Source organism: Prorops nasuta, unplaced genomic scaffold, assembly GCF_024137725.1.
Source record: "Prorops nasuta isolate Cenicafe-Biocafe unplaced genomic scaffold, Cenicafe_Pnas_1.2 PNAS00065, whole genome shotgun sequence".
NCBI classification, from domain to species: Eukaryota; Metazoa; Arthropoda; class Insecta; order Hymenoptera; family Bethylidae; genus Prorops; species Prorops nasuta.
Genome location: NW_027116862.1, coordinates 345,636 through 367,844, shown reverse-complemented (window position 1 = coordinate 367,844; position 22,209 = coordinate 345,636). Strand labels below are relative to the sequence as shown.

Sequence of the window (22,209 nt, the reverse complement as noted above, 5' to 3'; positions counted from 1 at the left end):
ACAATCGTCAAGTGGGAGTGATAGCGTGTCCGTAAATGTCTCCGACTAATCTCGAGTTACATTCTCTTCCCTCTGGAACAGCCGACTCGTGAAAGACGAAACTCTTTCCGCAAACAATCGTTGCCGAAAAAGCGAGCATTCCCCAACGCAGACGAAATTTAAACAAGCCACTATTCACCAGCAGTCCAAAACTCCTGCATTATTTTGAATTTTCAGCCGAAGAACAAAAGGCCAGTGGAGGAGTGAAAAAGCTGCGTGAATTTGCACCAGTGAAATTTGAAAGGAAAAGCTTTGAAAATAATAGCTGGGACCAAGCAGAAGGAGCGAGAGAGAGAAATGGGGAAGGAAATAAGTAGAAGAGGAGGAGTTAGGGTCAGCCAGAATATTCGGATGAAAGTTTCGACGCAAAGGACCGCTCACTGCTGAGCATAAAACAGGAAAATTTTATTTTCGTAAAATAGTGGAAGCAGCAGCAGCGGCGGGGCAGGATTCAGTGGCGTTGGGACGTGAATTTTCCTTTTGCGTGCATTTCTAGTTCGCTCGCAACTGGTCCCTGCGCGGCATTACCACGTGTGGCGTTTTGCATTTCCTCGCGCATTACCATGGGGAACAAACGGAAAGGAGAGACAGCACCCCCCCCCCCCCCCCCTCCCCTCCTCCCTCGTCCCTTCACCACCTTTTCCCGATGCGTGTGCCACTACTACACGGTTACACACTGGATACACGACGCCCTCGCATATAATCTTTCTCACTGCGTAGCCTAGTATTTCACTCTAGTCATCCAATTCACTCGCGTTTGAGCAACAAATTCTATCAGAAAGTACCACCAAAGTTTAAATATTTTTCTCTAAAATACTTGTACATTTATAAATATCCACAATTTCAACTTGGTACACTCTTGTCTCAAAAATGCCATCGACTAAGTAGTACAACACTACGATTAAACGACAGAAAAATAATTATTAAAGAGAGATGTGATCGAATTTCTGCAGGAGGATGGTATTCTCAACGAGAATCATTGATTTTCACCGAGAATACCAAGTAGGTATTATTCTTGCGTATAGAAGTGCGCTGCGTTCTTTGCTTATGCGCTCCGATCGATTTTTAAGTAGTATAACACTACGACCAGCCAGACTAAAATAATTACCAAAGGGATTCGTTGCAGAGGGATGATATTTTAGCCTGTACGGTTGATTTTCTTTGAGAATGGCAAGCGCAGGTACAGGCGAAGAGGTTCGTAGAGCCCCTCGGAGGAGCTGCATTTTAAATAAATCGTATATGGGGAGGATCCTCGTGAAACGAAAAGAAGAAGAAAACGGATTTAACACTTTGCGTTCGTTGAAACGGCTACCGACTGCAACTGGATGGCCGGTTCCTGCATTCTTCATAGGACTCCGTGCATGGAATTTCCCCATTGAAAACGTGCCCGATCCATGGAAACACTTTCGGCAAGAAGCTCAGCTCTCCTAACCCCATCCCAAACATACAATCCCTCCATAGCTATCTTTTCTCGAGGAAAATCCTTTGTCAAACGCTTGGCGAATCCCGTGAAAGAAACCCAAATAGTAACAACTTGATCTCTCTCTCTCTCTCTCTCTCCACTATTATTATTATTATTATTATTATTGTAGGTGGAGGATCTTTAAAGCAACAAATTGATTCGCCATTGAGCTAACGAACCCAACGAAGCTTCGGTAACTGGAGAAATTTATGAGCTTAATAATTTATATATATATATACTAACCAATATCATTTTTCCCTTTACATCGAATTATAGCGAGACGCGGAGCATCGACACCGCAGCAGCAATATTTCCTAATCAATCGCAGGTATAAATTTCTATTAACGATCCGAGGCTCATTATCGTTTCGGCACTCCCCTCCAATTAAGATTTATTATAGTTACAATCTCATTGCAGAAGCATTTTTCATAGGGAGCATGTTGAACGGAGATAAATCAGTGTGTTTTTTAAAAGCAGCGGATGCACTCTTCTTTTTTCAGTAGTAAAAGCAGATAAAAATCTGACGATTAGTCAGTCGGGGGCTGGTAGCAGGATTGATTATATTTTACTGGCTTTGGGGAGCAAGTAGATGAGAGATGGGAGGAGGAGGAGGAAGAGGAGGGGGGAGGGGGCTGGTTATCACGCTGCAGATACGCTGTAAGCTTTTTTGCCGAGGCTGACATTTTTGCTCGCGCAGGAATTCCGTAGGGACTTGTATTTAGTCGGTCCAATGAAAGGGTCGTGTCACTAGCAGCATCGTCCGCGCGTGTTTGTTTGTACAAGCGTTAGCGATCCTCGTTGTGTGAGTCGGCTAGATGGACGCGCTTGAAATGTTAGCAAAAGAGGATCGTAAAACGGACGGGGTATTACGTTGTTAGTAGAGAGAAGTACACAGGGCTACACGTTGATTATTTTTACAGTTACGACCCCCCATGCTGCCCGATCCGCAGCAACGGTTAGCAAGATAGACCACCCCCCTCACCCTCTACTTTCCCCTCCTTTCCCCCCCCCCCCCCCCTCTCACCAACTCATACTCACCAAAAGCACCTCCAAATCACCCAGTAGGTTAACCAAAGTGTTTTTCCAGCAGTTGACGCGCAGCGTGTACCGGGTCGATCCACCAAAATTCCGTTAACCTCATCTCCACTTTAAAACCTTTCACTGGCGAATGTATTACCTCTTTTTGCAATATTATTGTTCCGTAAATAAAACTCGTCGCTGGGGCTGTACCACAACCGGAACACAGGGGTTTTCTCGATGACTGAGGAGACACCGTTTCGTGCTAATGAAAAATAAACGTCCCTTTGCAAGGAGGGGTGGAGAGGGGGGGGGGGGTGTAATACCCAGAATCTTAGGCGAGCCAGTCGTTGCCCCGAACCAGCCAGCCCAAGCAAAATCGTCGGGACTTAAGTTTCAGTTTGCTATCTCGAACGTGTTCCTAAGTACCCCAAGTTGCAACAGCTAAGCCTCGAGTGGTCCAAGAATCCTCCCTCTCTTCCTTCTCACCCCCATCATCCCTTTCTGCTCTGATAAACTCTAAACTACCAATCGAGACCTAACTTGTTGATTTAAATGCCGAGGATCGATTCGAATCGTTCGCGTTTCACCCTGAAGAGAACGCTTTAAACGGGCGATACTCCGAAGGAAGGATAATTAGCACGCGTTGACGAGACAGTCTTCTCTAATTTTATCACGAGTGCACTTGATGAAATTTTTAAATTGCGTTTGATGAAAACGTGAGGATGCTATGTATAGTACAGAGAAGGGGGGAGGGAGGAGTGGATAGAGATGAAGAAGGAGACGAAGGCTTCTTTCGTGGAAAATTACGAAAGGTCAATATAGACCGAATGTATCAACTATTATAAAATTCAAGTTCTCCTTCGTCCTGAGGGTAGACCAAGCAAGCACACGAAGAGCCGACGTTTTATCCGGCGACCCAAGAAGCAATTTTCTTTCCCCGTTTACCCGTAGATGGTTCCATTGTCGAGTCTACTTCAAGGGGAGTACTGTCACTGTCAACGAATACATTTTGCCCTCCTTGCTCTCCGGGTCGCGAAAGATCATATCCTCTCGCTCAGCCTCGCCTCCACTCATCGATCCACCCAGGACCAAAAACGTCCTAACGACTGTACCATTAGACCTGGCACAAAAAACATTCAATTGTGTAATCTACGCGAATAGGAATATCGTTGAAAATGACAACCACTGTGCGATGGAAGATTGCAATGATTTTTGCAGCGATCCACAGAAATTTTAAAGCAAATGAAAGATTTTGGTTACTCTTTGGTCCCCACCGGCTAATACATTCTTATAATCCAAATCCAGTGGAAGAAGGGAATCGAGGGATGAAAACATTTGGTGGGAAAAATAAGAGCTCGCATCGAACCAGATAGATATTGGATTTGTAATAAGGACTATAGAAGAAACCACTTTTCATCCCCATTTCTTCACGATGAACCTCGGTCGAGATTAAAGATAAATAGCTCGAGAAAAAGGAGACAGAACCCTCTCACGTGTAACCAATAGCTTTGCAATGATGATCCCTGGTGAAAAATGATTTCACTCGAATATTTGTCGAATGCGAGAAATTCTCTGAAAAAAAAAAGAGAGAGAGTACTCTGATACCAGTGATTATATATATATTAATCCATGAATATCAGTATCAGCAAAATTGTCCTATTTATATATAGGAAAAGGGTGGTAGAAGAGATTGAATAGCGTGATTCGAGGAGCACAAAGGAAAAGGTTTTGGAGGTAGGCTGATGTGGAATAGTTGTTGAAGAGAGGGATAGAGGGGGAGGGGTGGGAGTGATAAAAGGAAGAATGGGTAGTGGGGTAGCTTATAGCATAGGAATAGTGGTATTGGATTTGTAATGGGAACGTACGCGCCATAGTCGTAGAAATAGAGAGAGAGAGGCTGTACCCATATCGAAATTGCGAGGCATTTTCTTCGATAGAAGACGACGACGACGACGGCGTCGTGGTGACGGTGGCTTCGTAAAGTCCCCCGGCTCTCTGCTGAATGCATTATTCGCACGAGAGAGCAAAGGGCTACCGATTGTCCCTTCGTCTCTTTTAGTACACAGACAAGCCTTTCCCTACATCCTTCCCTGCAGGCCTCTCCTTCATCCCTCATTTCCTTGCGAATTTTCAGCATCCCCCTCCCCCTCAACCTACAGTCAATACACACAGACGAAATAGCTCAATTGCATTTGTCAGTGTATCCAAGTCTAGTCTACATCAAAGTCCTGTTATAGAGCATGTATATATATAGAACAACAAAAAATTTCAATATTTAACAAAAATATGAGGTAGCAGCACAGCCCAAGGAGAATGAGCGTGAAAAACAAAAGAATGGAAAGCAATGGACCTTTGGAATTATAATAGAGAGGTGGATTGACAAAATGCTACTGCTGCTGGAGGGTGATTCGGTGAGGATTTATCGGTGGGAGAGGAGCGAGGGTTCGTGGAAGGGTTGGATGGGCCAGTGTCGCTGTCCGAGCTCGTAAAATAAAGTGGCCCCGCTTGAAACACCGTGTCGACGAGATTGAGCTGCCTGGCGTCAAGGGAGGACGTGCCTCCTACGAGGCGATTAATCCTCATTGGCTGAAATTCGATCGACCAACCCGATATACTATATATATATATATATATATATATATAGATCCTCTACCGAAAATCTATCGAGAAACCTCCGATCTCGTCCTCTTCGTCTCCAACCGAGATACATTCTGCAACAATTAAAAAATACAGTCACTCGACAAAATTTTCCAGAACGAATCATTCTCGTACCTTCGAGTTTGAAACTTTAAGAATTTCTAGGTTTAAAGAGGATTTTTGATATATACTGCTGATTTATTCTTATATATATATATATATAGGATGGATCAGCTTGCTAATCTAAATTCCTCCTCGATACGCACCACTGGATAATCCTTTTCCAATTGCTTCGATTATTTTTTGTTCTTCTTTCTATCTAAAAGACTCTTCTCGACCAGAAAGACAGAATAATGTTGCGAATATAGAAAATTCGTCTTGCTCTCACCACTGCATCGATTAAAAAATCGTATAGGGATGATTTCGTAAACACAAATTTGCCATTTCCTCCAGCAGAGTCAATGTTTGCGCAAGCTGGAATAAAGTGTATGATCGATATTATTGTAGAGCGAGAGGCGAGCTTCGATTACTAAATAAATAGAGGAGAACACCAGTGGTACCCGTTCTATGTATAACTAACCCTCCGTCGAGAGAGAGTATTCTGAATATTTGTATTTCTAATCAGAGATATACTCTATATTTTCTTTCTCAACAAATTATCCCGAAGGAAACTCGAGCGTGCGATTAAAATATTCCCATTGAAAATATACGAAATATATCATTATTTCGGGAGGCGAGCGAACGTGGCTCGTTACTCCCCCCCCCCCCCCTCCCGCGTCGCATTTTAACGATTCGCCCCGATTGATCTCTCGCCGTCCTTATTATTTCATTCGACTCTATTAAACAAGAAAGAGGCAAATCTTTAGAATTTTATCCCGCGCATCTTACGAATCCCAAGGATCGGAGGGCGAAAGTAATTAAGGCGCGCAACAGCGAGATGAAATGGCGTAATTAATGCAATAAACTGAGATATTAAAGCGTTTCATTAAGATATCAGAGTCCGAAGGGGGTGGAGGGGGATGAAAGAGATCCGTCAACATTTCTTCAGAATTCTGCGAGTACACGAGTAATTATTGTAAGTTATCACAACGTTTTCGGCATCTCGCGAATAATTAAGAAACTTATATAATACTCCCACTCATTTTCATAATCACCCAGCGAAATGGTATAAATTAACAGTAAACGTAAATCAAAGCACGTGTTTTGCAAGTACCTCTGGAAGCATTTTAACAAACGTTCTGATATATTGCACTTTTTTAAGTGTCTCGAAACTCGTAAGTTGTTTCCTCTATCGAAACACATCCATATTTAAAACAGCAACTATATATATATAGGGTGTATCAACAGTGATGTTTTTAATTGTATTCATATATTCTTTGGGATAAACTATATAAGTGGAAAAGTTCTATATTATAACGTACGTAAAAGCATCATTGCTGAGATAAATTAATTTGAAAGCGATAAATCAGGGTTTTGATTCGATGGAAAAATTTCTTTACTCTCACTTTCGTTGGTAATTTCTTGTCGAAATAGATAATTAGCAACCGCCATTTTGAATCCAAAATGGCTCCAGTTTTAAAATCATCCATATTGAAAGTGTTCATTACGTAGCTTACTCAGTAATCGCAGCTGATCAGCGTAGTCCAAAAATGTGACCAATCAGAATCGATTACGTCATTTTTGGACGAGCACGTTGCTCGTCAAAAGTGGCAGTTCAGTTTTCGAGTCTCCACGTGGTGGTTGTCGGTGAATCGCGCGCGCCGGTTTTTTTTTCGTCGTAATCACCGACAACCAATTAATTATTCGCGATTAAAAATAATTAAATATACTTTGTTTCAATCAGGCACGTGTAATTTCATTATTGCGATTTTTAATTATACCCCACGGAAACAAATACTTCAAGTAGTGAACAAATTTTTGTTATAAGAATGATAAAAAGTAGTTAATATAATAAATACATTGATTCATTTAACGAATAGTTTAGTACGTAATAAACCATTCGTTATTATATCGATAAATTTATTCGTTATATTAACGAAATTCATCCATTGTTATAACGAAAAATGGTTCATTAATCGAGGATATTTTTTTCAGTGCGGCTTTAATTAAATTAATGTAATAGTGAAATATGCATAGTATGATTAAAATAAAAGTACGCACGTAGAAATTCGGCTAAAAATCGAAAGAAATTCATAAAAAAAGACAGTGCGCGTCGCGAGTATTGTGATAGTGCAGTGTTTTGGTGGATGCAGCGGCCAAGGGCAACAGCCTCAAGGACTCTCATAGCCTGTAAGTATCATTGTTTTGATTTCATAGTTACATAAAATAAATCGAAACTTTAATTAAATAGAATTTAACTCAATAAAATTTTCTTTTTCTCTTTGTTACAGTGGGCGATCTCACTTTGAGATGGAAGTGCGCGTCGCGTAAAATAAAATTTCTTTGAATATCCGAGTCGCGTGTTTAGCTTCGATTAAAAAATCCGCGTCGAGTCGCGTCGTATTAATTTAAAATTAAATTATCGCGAGTGCCGTCTTCGCGTCATCGTCATCATATCCCGCAGGCTGCGGACGGATCATCGATGGATTTTCGCCGAATGAGTGAGTCCCACGGGTAAAACTGTGGATTTTTCTTATTAACCAAAGAATGATCGAGAGAATCTACCGGTAGGTTCCAATCGGTCCTTCTTCGGTTAAAACCATTTCATATATTTTTTCTTGTGTTTTCAGGTTTAGATTTCCGATTTAGGTAGGCCCCCTAGCTTTGCGTTTTAGGTAGGCATTATAGCTCTCGGTGTTAGGCAGGCTTTCTTTTCAGGTTCTTGCGTTATATTTTGCGTGCGTGTGTTTTCTTTTCAGGTTTAGCTTTCCGATATAGGTAGGCATTTTAGCTTTGCGTACTAGGTAGGCGTTATAGCTTTCGGTGATAGGCAGGCTTTCCTTTTCAGGTTCCTTTTTCCTAAATTTTGTTACCCTTCCCATCCCTTCCCGGGGGTAAGAGCAAACATGCTCAGGAACGGAGTTACGCGTAACGAGTTTTGTTCGTTTTTGGTTTTTTCTTTTTAAATATACAAGTAATTTGTATATTTAAAAAGAATAAAGCAAAAAGGAAGAAACATAGCCTCTGCTCCGTTCAAGACCATTGCAATAACCTTCGCGAGGTGCCCCTGATTTTGCAAAAATGCAATGGATCTAGAGGAGGGAAGGTACCTCGAAAAATTTACCTTCCTAGAAAAATATTAGTATCTTTATAACTTCTTCATAGTAATTTTCAATTTAAGAATAATTTGATCCTGAAACATTTCAATATGCTGATAATTAATAATCGTCGTAGTTGCGTGCATGTTTGTGTGTGCGTGTATGGAAATACGGAACGGTAAAAAAGTACAACATTGTTTTGTTTTTCGAAAGGAAACTCAACGAAAGTGAGAGTAAAGTAAAATTTTTCCATTGAATCAAAGCATTAATTTATCTCAGCAATGATGCTTCTACGGATGGTATAGTATTTGACTTTTCCACTTAGTTTATCCTCAAGAATACGTGATTAAAATTAAAATCATCATTTCTGATATGTCCTGCATATAAACGACCAATAGAATTTTGCAATTCAGTGGATATATAAAAATATGTAACTTCGTGCAGACAAATATATTAAATATCCACAGTCTAGAAACGATTTTCACCAACGACCTTGTTTTCCAACCTATGTTATAATAATAATAATTCATAATTTAACGTCTTAACAAAGACCCTGCACAAACTCGAGGGATTTTTATAGAATTTTCCTACTAAAAGCGCGAGAGTGATGAGAAGATTTAATTTTGCAAATTTTTAGTGGACGCTGTGGCAAGTGTAACTTCAAAGCTTGTTATTTCGACAGGACGAGAGAACTGCAAGATAACGAAAATTCTAGTCGCTTCTCCCCTTAACCAACCAGGGTCCAATCGACTGCTTACCCCATACACGATTCCACTAAAATAACAATGCTTCGAGGCTCGAGTTAAATTCAATAAAGCGTACACTCGAAACCACCAAATAACGTATTTACAAATTACAATAATTTAAGAAAATATTTAACAAAATTTCGAAACACTAGAATCATTATTAAAACGGAGTAAAACGCCAAATGAAAGTAATTAAATTTAATGAACGCGTATATATATATATATATATATATATACATAGCAAAAGAATGTCTAATCGAATTCATTAAAGAAACGTCTTAGCTGATTGTGGGTTCTTGCGAGGGCGAGGGTCCCCTGCGCCTTAATGTTTTTCACCGTTTTAATACTTTTAATCGGAAGAAACGAGAGAGAGAGAGAGAGAGAGAGAGAGAGAGAGAAAGAGAAAGAGAGGACGCCTAGTGGTATTTGTTTCGTCAGTTTTATTATCGAAATCTTTAAGGTTGTTTTTATGCTCCGGTGAGCGATCGGAAGCGTCGTAGAATGCCGGTCACGTAGGGGTTGTTTATCGCGAAAAACGCTCCTGGCTGTCTTCGGTTTGGCCTGGCTTCGAACTGTTTGGAAGGAAGGAAAGTGGGAGGGGGCGGGGGGGTGTACCAGAGAGCGGCATTATAGCACGTAGCCATTGCTGCCGTGTTGCTGTTGCCTCGCAGGATGTGCGCGGACCTCCCTTAATTATGCACAACGCGTATTCTCAAACACAATCCCGCGACACTCGTAACGCAGCTGGAATTCGTGCCTTATTCTGCCAAGATAACCGAATTAATTAAGTCTCCTGCAAATGAGGAGATACCCGCCTCTAACAAAGCCGAATTAACACTAATCCACCCCAACCCCAACCCCCAACTTGCACTCACAAATCCACGATACACCCCCAAATAATCTCAATTTTACTGCCCTCTAAAAGAACCTCTATTCCTCATCGCCCTCCCCCCCCCCCATCCTCCTCCTCCTCCTCCCTAAAACTCCACCCCACGCAAAAGCAGTCCACGATAAATTCTTCGCTCTCGTATCAATAGCGATTAAAGTCGTACGACCGTTCCTCGGGATCTCCGTCGATTTACCGCAAATCAGCTATTCCCAGTGGCTGAATATCTCTCAAATGATTCCCCGATAAAAGTGACCATTTAGCAATGCTGAAAATGGGCTGGGTAAATTGCGAAAGAGACCCCGGCCATTAATAATAAAATATAGCCGAGTTTGGTCATATCCGGGAGCTCCGCGAAATTCGACTTAAAATGGAAAAAAGGGCCGGGGTAATATATGCAGTGATATATATTTTGATTGGAAACTCTTACTTCTTCATTGCCACCCTAGCAACCCACCTTAGCACGTCGGTCTCGACTCGAATTTATTCCAGCCATTCCAGGTAAGCCCCGACCTATCCCTTAAATTTTACGAAAGCACTGATTGAACGGCCTGGCACAAGCGATACTCCCATAAACCAAACCAGAAACCTTTCGGCTAATGCATAATGCATGAATCTTATATAATCATAACTGTTTCCTATCGCGCTATACTTTCATTGTAGACTATAAACTTATTGATTTTACAACCAGCTAGAAACCCATTTTATAAAACTAGCTTCACTGCTCTCCTCTCTCGTAAGCTACTTTCAGGAGACTTTATTTTCTGAGCTAATAGGCTTTCTTATATACTTGTTAGCAATCAAATGCGTCCTTCCTTGGAATTTTACTTTATTGACGAACGTGGCTGCTGAGTCTGTGGATGCGAGGAACAAAAGAACAATTGTGTCATTTGGCATTATCCATTGCACGAAAAATATAGAAATGTATTTGTTTGAAAGTAACACTTTCTAATAAGAGGTATAAGAGTTTTTAATAATATTTGCAAATACACCTACCTTGCAGGCCTAAATGATCAATATTTTTGTTGAACGTTAATTGTTATAACTTTTTATGTAAAGCTTGTAGAACAAAAATATAGTATCTTCTTAACTCATGTTTTATCTTTTAAATTTCAGCAATGTATCAGAGAATTTTTTTGTGTGAAGAATTAAATAATGTAATAAAGGTTAACAATTCTGCTTTTAGCAGGATATATTTTAGTAGTTCTGTTTTTGAATAAAAAGATTTCGCTGAATTATTACGTGTCTGAGTACTGTTTAAATTAATTTATAAAAATTGTAGTGCCTCAAGAAAAACATTCTTTGAGTTTTATTCACATGTAACTCATAATTTTGTTCTACTTGGTAAGAGATTCTATCGAGCCTCCAGAATTCGCTATTTTAACTCACTAATAACACACATCAATCCGAGTCTTGTTTCAGTGAAAATTGTCCACTATATTGTCCAATAAAATACATAAATTGAGGAAATTAATCAATTAAAAGTATAGTCGAAGAAGGGAAAGGGTCAAGTTTAGTCGAAGAAGCGGAGAAGATAAAGTAAAGGAATCAGAAGTAATCTCTTGGCAGTGGGAGAAATGGTCTAGCGAGCGGGATTTGAAAAGAATCTCTTACAGGGTAAATCCAAGGTGAGGATAAAGCTGGCCGAGGGCTTAAGAGGCATGTAAAAAATTGCTGGCTGTGGATTAAGAGGATTTGGCTGGTCCGTTATCAGCTCGAACGAGCTGCATTGCTATGAAAAAATTCTCGCTAGTGTACGTGAACGTTTACGTGTGTGTCTGTACGCAGTTATTGTTAGGTCTGCGATGCTTTGCATCGTTGTAAATCATTCGAGCCGTAGGATGGGCCCTAAATATATCATCCTCGGACAGATCAGGAATAAAATAAATAAGCCTGTCTCTTCGCGAAATCTTACCCCCGCGCATAGCTATATTTCACTAGATTTGATTCCGGTGCGGGTTTCGCTCGTATAAACCGCAAATGTCTGCATTCAGGACTCGCATGAGCAGCCGGCTAAACGAATCGTGGCTTCTGTGCTTCCAACAGAAATAAATATTTTTATGCAAACACGAAGAACCGCTGACAAATCAATTATTTATAGGCCATTTAGCGCGCGCTATCTTTCCACAAAATCCTTATCGGACAAACCTAAAATGTGGAAAAATTGGTGTAAGGTGGAACTTACCTGCAGGCTCGGGTGACATCCTAATTCTAACAGAGTCCTCACTACACCCGCGTGACCTTTATTTACTGCGATATGGAGGGCAGTCTGACGTCGTTTATTTCGGGCATTTAAATCTGCACCAGCGCCAGCTAAGAGTGACATCACTCCGGGTTCATCTCCAAATGCAGCATGGTGCACAGCTCTATCGCCATCTTTGTCCTAATTGGAATAATTCGTATCAATTTGATGGAAAAAAGAGTTATGTCGATAAATATAGCATTAACAATGTAACCGTACATTCTTCATTTTTCTTTCTTATATTTAACTCATTTCTTACATTTAGTTTAGTTGCATATTGATTTAGCTCTTCAAAGAAAAGCATGTTTACCTCAATTTCAACATCTGCTTTATACTTGAGCAAAACTTTTATAGCTTCTAGATGACCATTTTGGCTAGCTGCTTGCAAGGCAGTATGACCAGCAAAAACTCCATTTACATCTGCTTCTGGTCTTTTCAAACATTCTTCGCATTTTGCTGCATCACCATTCGCTGCTGTTTTTACTAATTCTTCATTAACATCACCCGAAACATGCGTTTCAAACAGTTTTTTCAATAAGGCAGACAAACGTTCTAAAAATTTTGTTTTTAATTAAATATACTTCTAAAAATATTTCGTATAAAAGTGGAATTTATATATAATGTTCCACAGAAAGTTTTATATACCTCCACTACTGTTACCTGGAACACTACCATCACTACTAGCAACTTTGGTAACTGCTAGAGGATTATAGGTCCAGGATGTACTGCATACTTCAACTTTTAGGTCGCCGTCGTGATATATTTGTTGCACTCTTCCAATTTTGCCCAGAGTCTGTTAAGACATGATTTATATTAACTGATTATACATGGAAAAATAAAATGAAATGATTTTAAATTTAAATCAAGGACATTGAAATTTACCGGTGCCATTGCTTCAGCCCATTCACCATGTCCACGTTGTAACAATTTAATTTTTTCTAAATCATTGCAAATCTGTACCAAATCTCCAACTGCAAAAGTTTGATTATCCGCATTTGAGCTGCTAACAGGTACAGGTATTTGTACTTTAGTTAGAACTGCTGGATTAAACGTCCATCGATTTCCACTTGGATACGATACTACTATATCATGATCCTCGTCAATACCAACTACCGTTCCGGTAGTACCAAGACACTCAAACATTCCATGGGTCCAGCCACCATGGCCATGTTGCAAAGATTGTACAATTTCTAATTCTAAATCAACATTGACCTAAATAAGAATATTTTAGATCATTACTACTGTTTCTCATACTTTTTCTGTTCACATTAATTACAAATTGCAGTAAATAAATATCCAAATTAATAACAAATTCGTTACCTGATCACCAATTTGCAAACCATGAGGACCTGATCTTCCTGATCCTTGCTCACCAAGCAATGGTAAATGATCTCTATAAACTGTTTGCCCTTTTGCATCATTAACTACCTTCAAATCAGCCTGAAAAGAACATGATTCAGTAAAAATGATAAAATTGATATTAAAAGCAGAAGTATTTAATTTCAATTTATAATACATTTACTTACCATTCCCTCAAAGCCAACACGATATAAATTTTTGGCACCATTGTCCCAAATAACATAAGCTGCTGAACGTGGACTGGCACCAGACCAATCTTGGATTTCATTAACCTTTCCCCTTCTACCATTTCCACCATCCTGATCTTCCCATTGCCAATCGACTCCTCTTACTACTCTTGCTCCAGGGAATATGCCTCTTATGGCTATCTAAAAAAAACACAACAGATCTTTATTTAAATCTGGCTTATCAAAATTAATAAAAGAAATATAATATATAAAGTTTATTACCTTCTTGCTTTTACGCCTTGGCTCCAATAATAATCTTTCACTACCCGGAGTAGCAATTCTATAAAATCTATGCCTCAAGTGATGCTTGTCCCCATGATAACAAATCGAGCATAAGTCATAATTTTGGCATTCTACACATTTCCAGCGAATTCCAAAAATTGGTTGTTGGCGACAGGTGTCACACATTGTCCCATCATGCTTTACACCAGTTGGAGCTGAATCCAGAATTCTTAGATCAAAGGCCCCAGAGCAACGATAGTTTGCTGCTGTACCATTATCCCAAACCACAACAACCTCCTCAGGTGATTCAAAATTCCTTACTGTACCTACATGACCTTCTCCACCATCCTAAAAAAGTGTAAATAGTAAGTTTCTTAATTACATTATTTGCTAACAGTACTATAACACAGTAGTTTGAAACAATTACAAATTTATAAAAGTAAAGGTATGTATAAAAAAGATTCTACATGTTTTATTAATAAAAAGAATATGGCACCTTCTACCACACCTCTATAAAGTTTAATTTTCATTAACTACCAAATAAATAAAAACGATCTACTTAAATTCTTTAGTAAAAACAGAAACTTTCTTTTTAGAAAACATTTCAATAAACATAAAACAAGACAAGACAATGAAGGGAAATTAAAGATAATAAAACCAGTCAGTGATGTTAAACAGTTAATAATGTTAGATCTTAAAGAAATACATGATAAAAATTTATTTGAAGAATTGTAAAGTATAAAAAACAAATCGCCAGAGAGGAAAAAAATTATAAAAGGGAAGAAATTAGAGACGAAAAAAATATTATCAACGAAAATGAAGGAAATGTATTGGAATATGGTTAGGGCTGTTAACCTATCTAACCTGTTTTCCCCATTTCCATTCAGGTCCACGGATGACCCTGGCACCGACACCCTCCATCATAAAACGCGTTGTGCGGGTACCGGCACTCGCGCCAGCCTCCATTCTTAAATGTCAACAAACTGTCCACCGATAACGCGAAAAACCACGTAATATTCGACTCTTTCACGCACGAACACTGAAAAAAACCGCCATCTTAAACTAATGTCAAAACACGCTTTACCAACCAACACAATCGTGAATACAAGTTGGTATTGTTGGTAATCCTGCAACGCTTGGAGGCAAATTTGAAACTTCCGAATAATTTGAGACTAATTAGTGGTATTCAAATATACAACAGTATCAAAAGTAATGTCAACATTTTAATAACGTTAAAAAATATAAATGATAAAAAAAGGTTCTAATGATTTTTATATTCATCACACACACATTAATCTTTATTAGTTTTTCTTAGATTTAATCTCGAACATAAATGCAAATTATTAAGGATAAAAAATCTTGTTTATTATGACAGGTTAAACAAACTGTAGTAATATTTATCATACACCAGTAGCCCCCACACTCTGCAGAAACGCCATGACACCTCCTGCAGGCGTAAATCCACCATACAGTACGCTCATAGCCGAAGCCGCTAAGGAACCTTTTATGATTCCTGATGAAGAGAATCCCAATATCTTCAAGGGTACTCCGACTATAGTTGCTCCTCCATAATAATAAGAAGCTGCCCCAGCTGTTATACCCCCTACTACCGCAGTAGTATTGGACGCACCTGCATCTTTCATTGTTTTTCCTACAGCATATGCTGCTACACCTAATCAAAATAACTTTTCAATTATCTATCTTCAATAACCTAAATATTAAATTTGAATAACAGATATATACCAATCAACTTCTTAGGTAAAACATTTTCTTATAATAATTTAATATGTGTGTGGCCAGGGACTGTACAGCTATAATATTTTTAAGTTTTATATAGATTATAATTATATACAGGGTTAGCCAGATAAAATGACTTAGGCCATGGACATAAAATGCTTCTTAACCTCGTAACTATAAGAAAAAACAATTTTTGTTATAAGGTCATTTTGAAGGGTTTTTTGATTTGCGTTCAAAAAGACCTTATAAAAAAAATTACTATCTCTTGTAGTTACGAAGTAAAGAAGCATTTTATGTCCATGACCTAAGTCATTTTATCTGGCTAACCCTGTATGAATAAAATAATAAGCTGTTACTGACCCCCCCTCCCCGCTCCCAGTTTACATTGAATGTAAATCGATAATTATTTATCGTTGTCTGTAAAGGCAATTTAAAATTTGCACACAGTTCTAACAAAATATTATTTCTCTCCTTATTTTTTTTATAATTTCCAAAAAAATTGTACCGTGAATACGAGGATTAAAAGTACAATAAAGTTTCACTTGACTATTCTGCGCCGATATATATATACGAAATGGTATAATTTCTTGATAACCTTTCCATATCTCCATCATACAGCATACTCTTCTCGTTACGCTAATTTGGAGAAATCTAATCAAAAACCGCGTCCTACATACAAATTTTAAGTTGAATCTGCATACGTTAAAACAATATTACTAACAATAGATTATTTCTAGTTTTATTCAATTTCGTTATTTATTTCAAAAAATAGATATTATATTATAAATGTGCAGCCCTGAAATATAACAAAGTGCTAAACTGCCTGTCTATATTAGCCGTGTCACGTCTCTCCCTGATATTCTATTTATTCTTGTTCTTGTATTATGAAAAACATGGAAAAATTGTTTGCAAAGTGCAACAAATGCTTATAATATACTTAAATGATAAAACTGATAATAAAGTAATGATATTACCTGAGAGTGTTACGAGAAGAATTGTAGGTGGCATGTTAATAGTTTCATTAATACATATATTGTCGTAAGGTAGCTGTTTCTTAAATCGTCTAGTTCAAATTCGTGTTGTAGTTCGTTTCTTAAATATATTGCAAGTTATGGAAAAATTAATCGATTTCAGATAAAAAGTATAAGAGAGATACTAGACTTGACGAGAGATCTAGCGGTTAAGACGAAGATCAACTGAGATCGTGTTTCAAAATTCACTGGCAGTACTGCGGAATATCCTTCTGTCTTCTTTCAATGCTTCATTCTTGACAAAGATATAACGATATCCGCAGTACTGGCAGATATGAAACGGGAGATTGCTCATGCGAGGTCCCGAGGCAATCCCTACCGGTAGGCGGCGCTGGTGTTGGCAAACGCGTGTCTCAGGTCCATCAACCTAGTGCAATTTGTGAATCGTGGAGTGTGACGTGGTCACATGGATCTCGGTTTACACGCCTTACGGCGGCTTACGGTTTACTGCATGTGGTTTACGGCGTACGTAAGCGGTTAGCGCTTACAACATGTTTTCTGTTTTCAGCCTCTCCCTAGATAGTTTAAAATTGCAAAAATTAACTATACGCATTCAGTTATTCCGTCTTCCGGCTATTCTGACTTCCGGCTGATCCGGTATCGGAGCCATCGGAAGTATCCGACTCCGGCACTCGCAACCAGTATTCAATAGAGGTTAAATTGATTGCAGGTCAGGATTTAAATTATTACTTTCATCACTTTTATCTCTAAAGTGATGTAAAGTTAAGCTCGTCATGGGCACAACAGATCAAACGCCGATTATCAAAAAGCTTGTCAATGATGTTAAAGATCTTTACGATGAATACGGGCCAAACTTAAAAATTTTACCTACCAACAATCAGGTTAAAGAATTGCAAACGATTCTTCGAGACAAGTAAGTAAAAGTTGTTCTGCGTAAAATCCTCTTTCCTCCTCTCTCTTTTTCTCACATGTTCCCCCTAATTATTTTTCCAATAATAATGGTGCTAAAACTAAACCTCACTACTTGTCATTTAATTTTAAAATCACGTGGGGACGATTTTTTATTTGTAGGAATACCACTAGAAGTGATTTCAAATTCTATGCCGATCGTTTGGTAAGTTTTGTTTCCTGAATCCCTCTGTTTATATTTTTTCTTTTCTTTTCTTTTCCTTTAAATTGATTAGCTATTTGGTTATCTCTTAACCATTTCAGATTAGGCTAGTAATAGAGGAGAGCTTGAACCAGCTACCATTCTCAAAATGTGTTATAACAACGCCAACTGGAGCTACTTACAAAGGTTTAAGATACCAAAAAGGTAACTGTGGTGTTTCCATTGTAAGAAGTGGAGAAGCTATGGAACAGGTATAAGAATGAAGAATCATCTTTATTCAATTTAAAAGAAAGGATTCAAATGTTTCGTTTTATAGGGTCTACGAGATTGCTGCCGTAGCATAAGGATTGGAAAAATTTTAGTTGAGAGTGATGTAGACACACACGAAGCTCGAGTGGTTTATGCCAAATTTCCAGATGATATATCTGAAAGAAAAGTGTTACTAATGTATCCTATCATAAGTTAGTACAGAATTGAATTAAACTTAATTAATATTAACTTCCAAAGCTGGGAAGTATATGAGTTTTCAGTGGCTTCTCAAATTTCGTAGGTACTGGAAATACTGTAATAAAAGCTATTGCTGTCTTAAAGGAACATCAGGTTCTTGAAGAAAATATTGTTTTATCTAATTTGTTTTGCACACCAATTGCAGCAAAGAGTCTAGTCACTACTTTTCCTCAGGTAATCTTTATGGATTTTAAAGAATTTTAACCGTGGATTGAATAATCTTAAAAAATACATTTCTTTTAGATAAAGATCTTAACGTCCGAGATTCACTGTGTTGCTCCGAACCATTTTGGACAAAAATATTTTGGTACGGATTAATTAAATTTCTCTAATACAGAGTTTATAACAAAAAACAGAAAGTACATAATTAATATTAAGGAAAATAAGCTAATGAAGGTTGCATGAGGTATAAGAATCACTTTATCAGTAAGGCTAAAGATCACTACTATTCACAGTAGATGAAGTGCTGTATAAGACTTACTGTCCTGGTTGATATTGATATTGCATGATTTACAACATCAATATATTTAGAACATTTTGTTTAGATTATTTACAATTTTATTAAGCTTCTTTTGTATGATTATAAATCCTATTAGTTTTATTTTATAATATGCTTTTAAGTCTCTATTTAAAAGAAGAATTTGTACTTAATGAAGAAATAATGCATAATATTTTAATTGTAGAATTATAAAGCTCCAATAATTAATATTTTACTTTCTTGCTAGAAAGACCTGTGTCAGCCTAATTAATAGATCATATTCTTTATACCATTCATTCTGTACTATACTGATATAAGTGAAAAGAATTAATGATTGATTTCATAATTTTAAAATACCATCACAATGCATAATATTAACCTTTGCTAACCTTCAGTAGCTACTTTGTCTAGACATATAATATATATTAAGACTGTGTTAGTGGTACATTTGCAACAGCATCACTTAATATATGGAAATATTAAACTTTACCTGACCACATACAGCAGAATATCATTCTCATGATTTTTGAGTACCAACAGTATATTGTAAATATAATAAGAAATAAGTTTTGTATGATAAAATCAGCTCGGTTAATGTTTACAGCAATGTATGTAAATCTTAGTATTGCTATACAGATTTATTTACATCTTAATAATTACTTACCGCATAATTTTAATAACCAGAGGTGGCTTTTTATGATTTTATCATTACACATAAGATCTGGTTATTCACTAATTTGCCCATTTTTATTTTTAAAATTTACAACAAAGTCGTTGTTAAGCAGAACAGATCTTTCTGCTTTTATTTGACACCTTTTTATTATATATATACATGTTTAATAAATCTTTCACTAATAGCTTTAAACTTTTTGAAAAGTAATAAAGCTTAACTGAAAAATCGAAGTTATTGCAAAGAGAGACAAGAAATCTTATTATCTTAGAATATTTCTTTAAAGTTTAACTCAGTGCTACTTTTGCATAGCCTAAAACATAAAAACCAAATTTTTTCTATATAAGCTACTTCTGTCGACTATAATATATTATATACTATAAGCAAACAATTTTTATGTAAGGTGAAATAGCATAATATTTTACAAATCACTAAATAAAATTTTAACTTTTTTTACAACATCGATTAAGAATACCTATTTTACAGTTATTAATGCGGATATTTTACTCTTATCAGGCAATAATAACATGAATATATTTATATATTTATTTATATATATATATATATATATACATATATACATACATACATTTAATGAAACAATGAATTATTGTAGTCCCAGATAGCATAAATAATTCTTTTTGAGTTCCATTTTATGACAGTACAAATGAGTTCTTTCTGGAACTACAAATGACTTAGAAAACGTCTTACAATTCTTAAAGAGTTTAAAAAAGAATGTTTTTCTATAGCTACTAAAGAAAATTCCAAAACTGTTCTAAAGGATTCTTCGTGCTAGCTGAGGTACTATTAATGATTTAAATTTCTTTCATTACCTATAGAAATATTTCTTTCTTTATTTGAGTTTTCTTTTTTGACTAGATTTTAACTTTAGATTAATATGTCATTTGGGTATTTTTTACAGTATATAAGTCTATTGACTTTTTAATTTAATATAAAATGTATCTCTTTTCCAAGATCATTTTATTAATAAAAGAATTGGTTAAATTAATCATAAAAAAACAATTTTGTTCAGAAGTCATTAGATTGTAAATAATGCATTTTGTTAGAGCTTTCTATTACTCTTATTGACTGCCTGCTGCATTATTATTTGATTTTTTGAATTTTTAAAAGAAATTATTTGTAAAATTAATTTTTTAAATTATTGTTATATGGAATAAAATGTAGCTTTTAAATATGATAAGAACTATTATATCAAGCATTTTCCTCTTCTGAAAAGCAATAGTTATTTATATTCAATTGTCTAAAATTACTCTATGATTGTACAATAATTAATCATTAGAGAAGTTTCTTTAATTGTAAAAGAATCTTAGCCATAAATTGATCTTTAATTAAATCATATTTGTTCATAAAAAAACTAAAAATTTTGTTCAAGACTTTAAATTTTCCAAGAAATTTATCTGGGAAATAGATGCATTGCATTAAGCCATAATGCAATTAGCAATTGTATTATAATGTATGCTTAGTATTATTAAACTGTAAATTATTTTAGATTTACACAATCGAATATATTTTACAATCAAATTTAGTTTATATATTGATAAATAGTGCAAAAAACATGTAGGTGAATAAACGGTCACTAAAACCAGTGATTGGCGATTATTTCATGTGGAATAAATGAACACTGATATAAAAGTCATCTTAATTTTTTTAACTTATTATTTATTTTACGATATTAATCATCTAATTATTGTTTTTCCCAATATTACTAACAAAATAGTTTCTCCGGACTACTTTCACTATCTGTCTATTAAAAATTTTGCTCACTAGAATTTTGTGTATATGTACTAATAAATATGCGTGTGACTCGGTCTACTTACATTTAATTTATTGATATATATGAGCATATATTAATTATGATACTGATAACAATTATATCTTCCAAATACATATTATTTATGAGTTTAACCGTTTGACTGCTGAGGAGCGCTATCACGCTCTTCTTGTATTACTCCAAAAATGCGAGATTTCTGTAAACAATTGGTATTTTTTAATTTTTGTTGTTGCAATGCAATACAAGTGAATTTATTGTATGAAAAGTGTTTTACATATTTTCTCATACACATGCAATTAGTGCCGCAGTTTTGGCATATGTCCGAAAAAATACGTCAGCAGCCAAACGGTTAATAGGCCTGCTTTCAGTTTCTTTATAAAGAAACGTTCTTCTTAATGCCTTTTACAAAAGTTTTTAACAAAATCGTAAAACAAAACTTTTGTATTATTAAAAACAATTTAAAAATTATTATTTTGTAGGCTGTTGTCACCCATCCTGTAGGAGAGACCTCAAGTGTTCATAGATGAATGATTTGAAGAGCTTCCATAAAATGATCAATGAAATCTTTGAAGTTTATGAATTGGATTTAACGAGACTATTTGCTCAATCTTTTTAATCTCCAAGCATAGTTCTTTAATATTAAAAAAATATTATATGAACCTTCTGCCTAAAATAGTTTGCAATGTACTAATAAACCAAATATTTTTCTAATTACCCTTGATTAAGAGAATCACGTTTTTGCATGAATAATTATAGAGCATTAGATGAAATAAGCTATTAATTTTGTTATTGTTTATTGTTTAAAAGTTATAAATTTTGTTAATAAAGATGTATATTCAAAAATATTATATTGGTTGAAATATAAAATTGTTTCTTTGCTAATGA

The 22,209-nt window shown here is 36.3% G+C and overlaps 3 protein-coding genes across 3 annotated transcripts in view; 1 reads left to right on the top strand and 2 right to left on the bottom strand.

Annotated features, from left to right (window-relative positions):
- Nucleotides 1-15,081, bottom strand: part of mib1 (mind bomb 1) — a 76,031-nt gene extending 60,950 nt beyond the window's left edge. The window contains exons 1-8 of the mRNA XM_066745553.1: nucleotides 14,902-15,081; nucleotides 14,038-14,385; nucleotides 13,756-13,956; nucleotides 13,550-13,669; nucleotides 13,112-13,441; nucleotides 12,875-13,022; nucleotides 12,540-12,781; nucleotides 12,173-12,370 (exon numbers count right to left, since the gene is read on the bottom strand). Of these exons, the coding sequence (XP_066601650.1) occupies nucleotides 12,173-12,370; nucleotides 12,540-12,781; nucleotides 12,875-13,022; nucleotides 13,112-13,441; nucleotides 13,550-13,669; nucleotides 13,756-13,956; nucleotides 14,038-14,385; nucleotides 14,902-15,003 (1,689 nt within the window). The 5' untranslated portion in view covers nucleotides 15,004-15,081. The remainder of the gene's footprint in view (nucleotides 1-12,172; nucleotides 12,371-12,539; nucleotides 12,782-12,874; nucleotides 13,023-13,111; nucleotides 13,442-13,549; nucleotides 13,670-13,755; nucleotides 13,957-14,037; nucleotides 14,386-14,901) is intronic.
- Nucleotides 15,082-15,279: 198 nt separating this feature from the next.
- LOC136784709 (interferon alpha-inducible protein 6-like) lies at nucleotides 15,280-17,046 on the bottom strand. The gene is made up of 2 exons (XM_066745574.1): nucleotides 16,749-17,046; nucleotides 15,280-15,709 (listed from the first exon to the last, which is right to left on the bottom strand). Exons 1-2 carry the CDS (start codon nucleotides 16,780-16,782, stop codon nucleotides 15,438-15,440), a joined length of 306 nt encoding a protein of 101 aa, XP_066601671.1. The 5' UTR covers nucleotides 16,783-17,046; the 3' UTR covers nucleotides 15,280-15,437.
- Nucleotides 17,047-17,209: 163 nt separating this feature from the next.
- On the top strand, nucleotides 17,210-22,172 carry kri (krishah). Its single transcript, XM_066745539.1, has 7 exons — nucleotides 17,210-17,679; nucleotides 17,838-17,880; nucleotides 17,979-18,128; nucleotides 18,194-18,338; nucleotides 18,428-18,558; nucleotides 18,628-18,691; nucleotides 21,804-22,172. Exons 1-7 carry the CDS (start codon nucleotides 17,540-17,542, stop codon nucleotides 21,845-21,847), a joined length of 717 nt encoding a protein of 238 aa, XP_066601636.1. The 5' UTR covers nucleotides 17,210-17,539; the 3' UTR covers nucleotides 21,848-22,172.
- The last annotated feature ends 37 nt before the right edge of the window (nucleotides 22,173-22,209 follow it).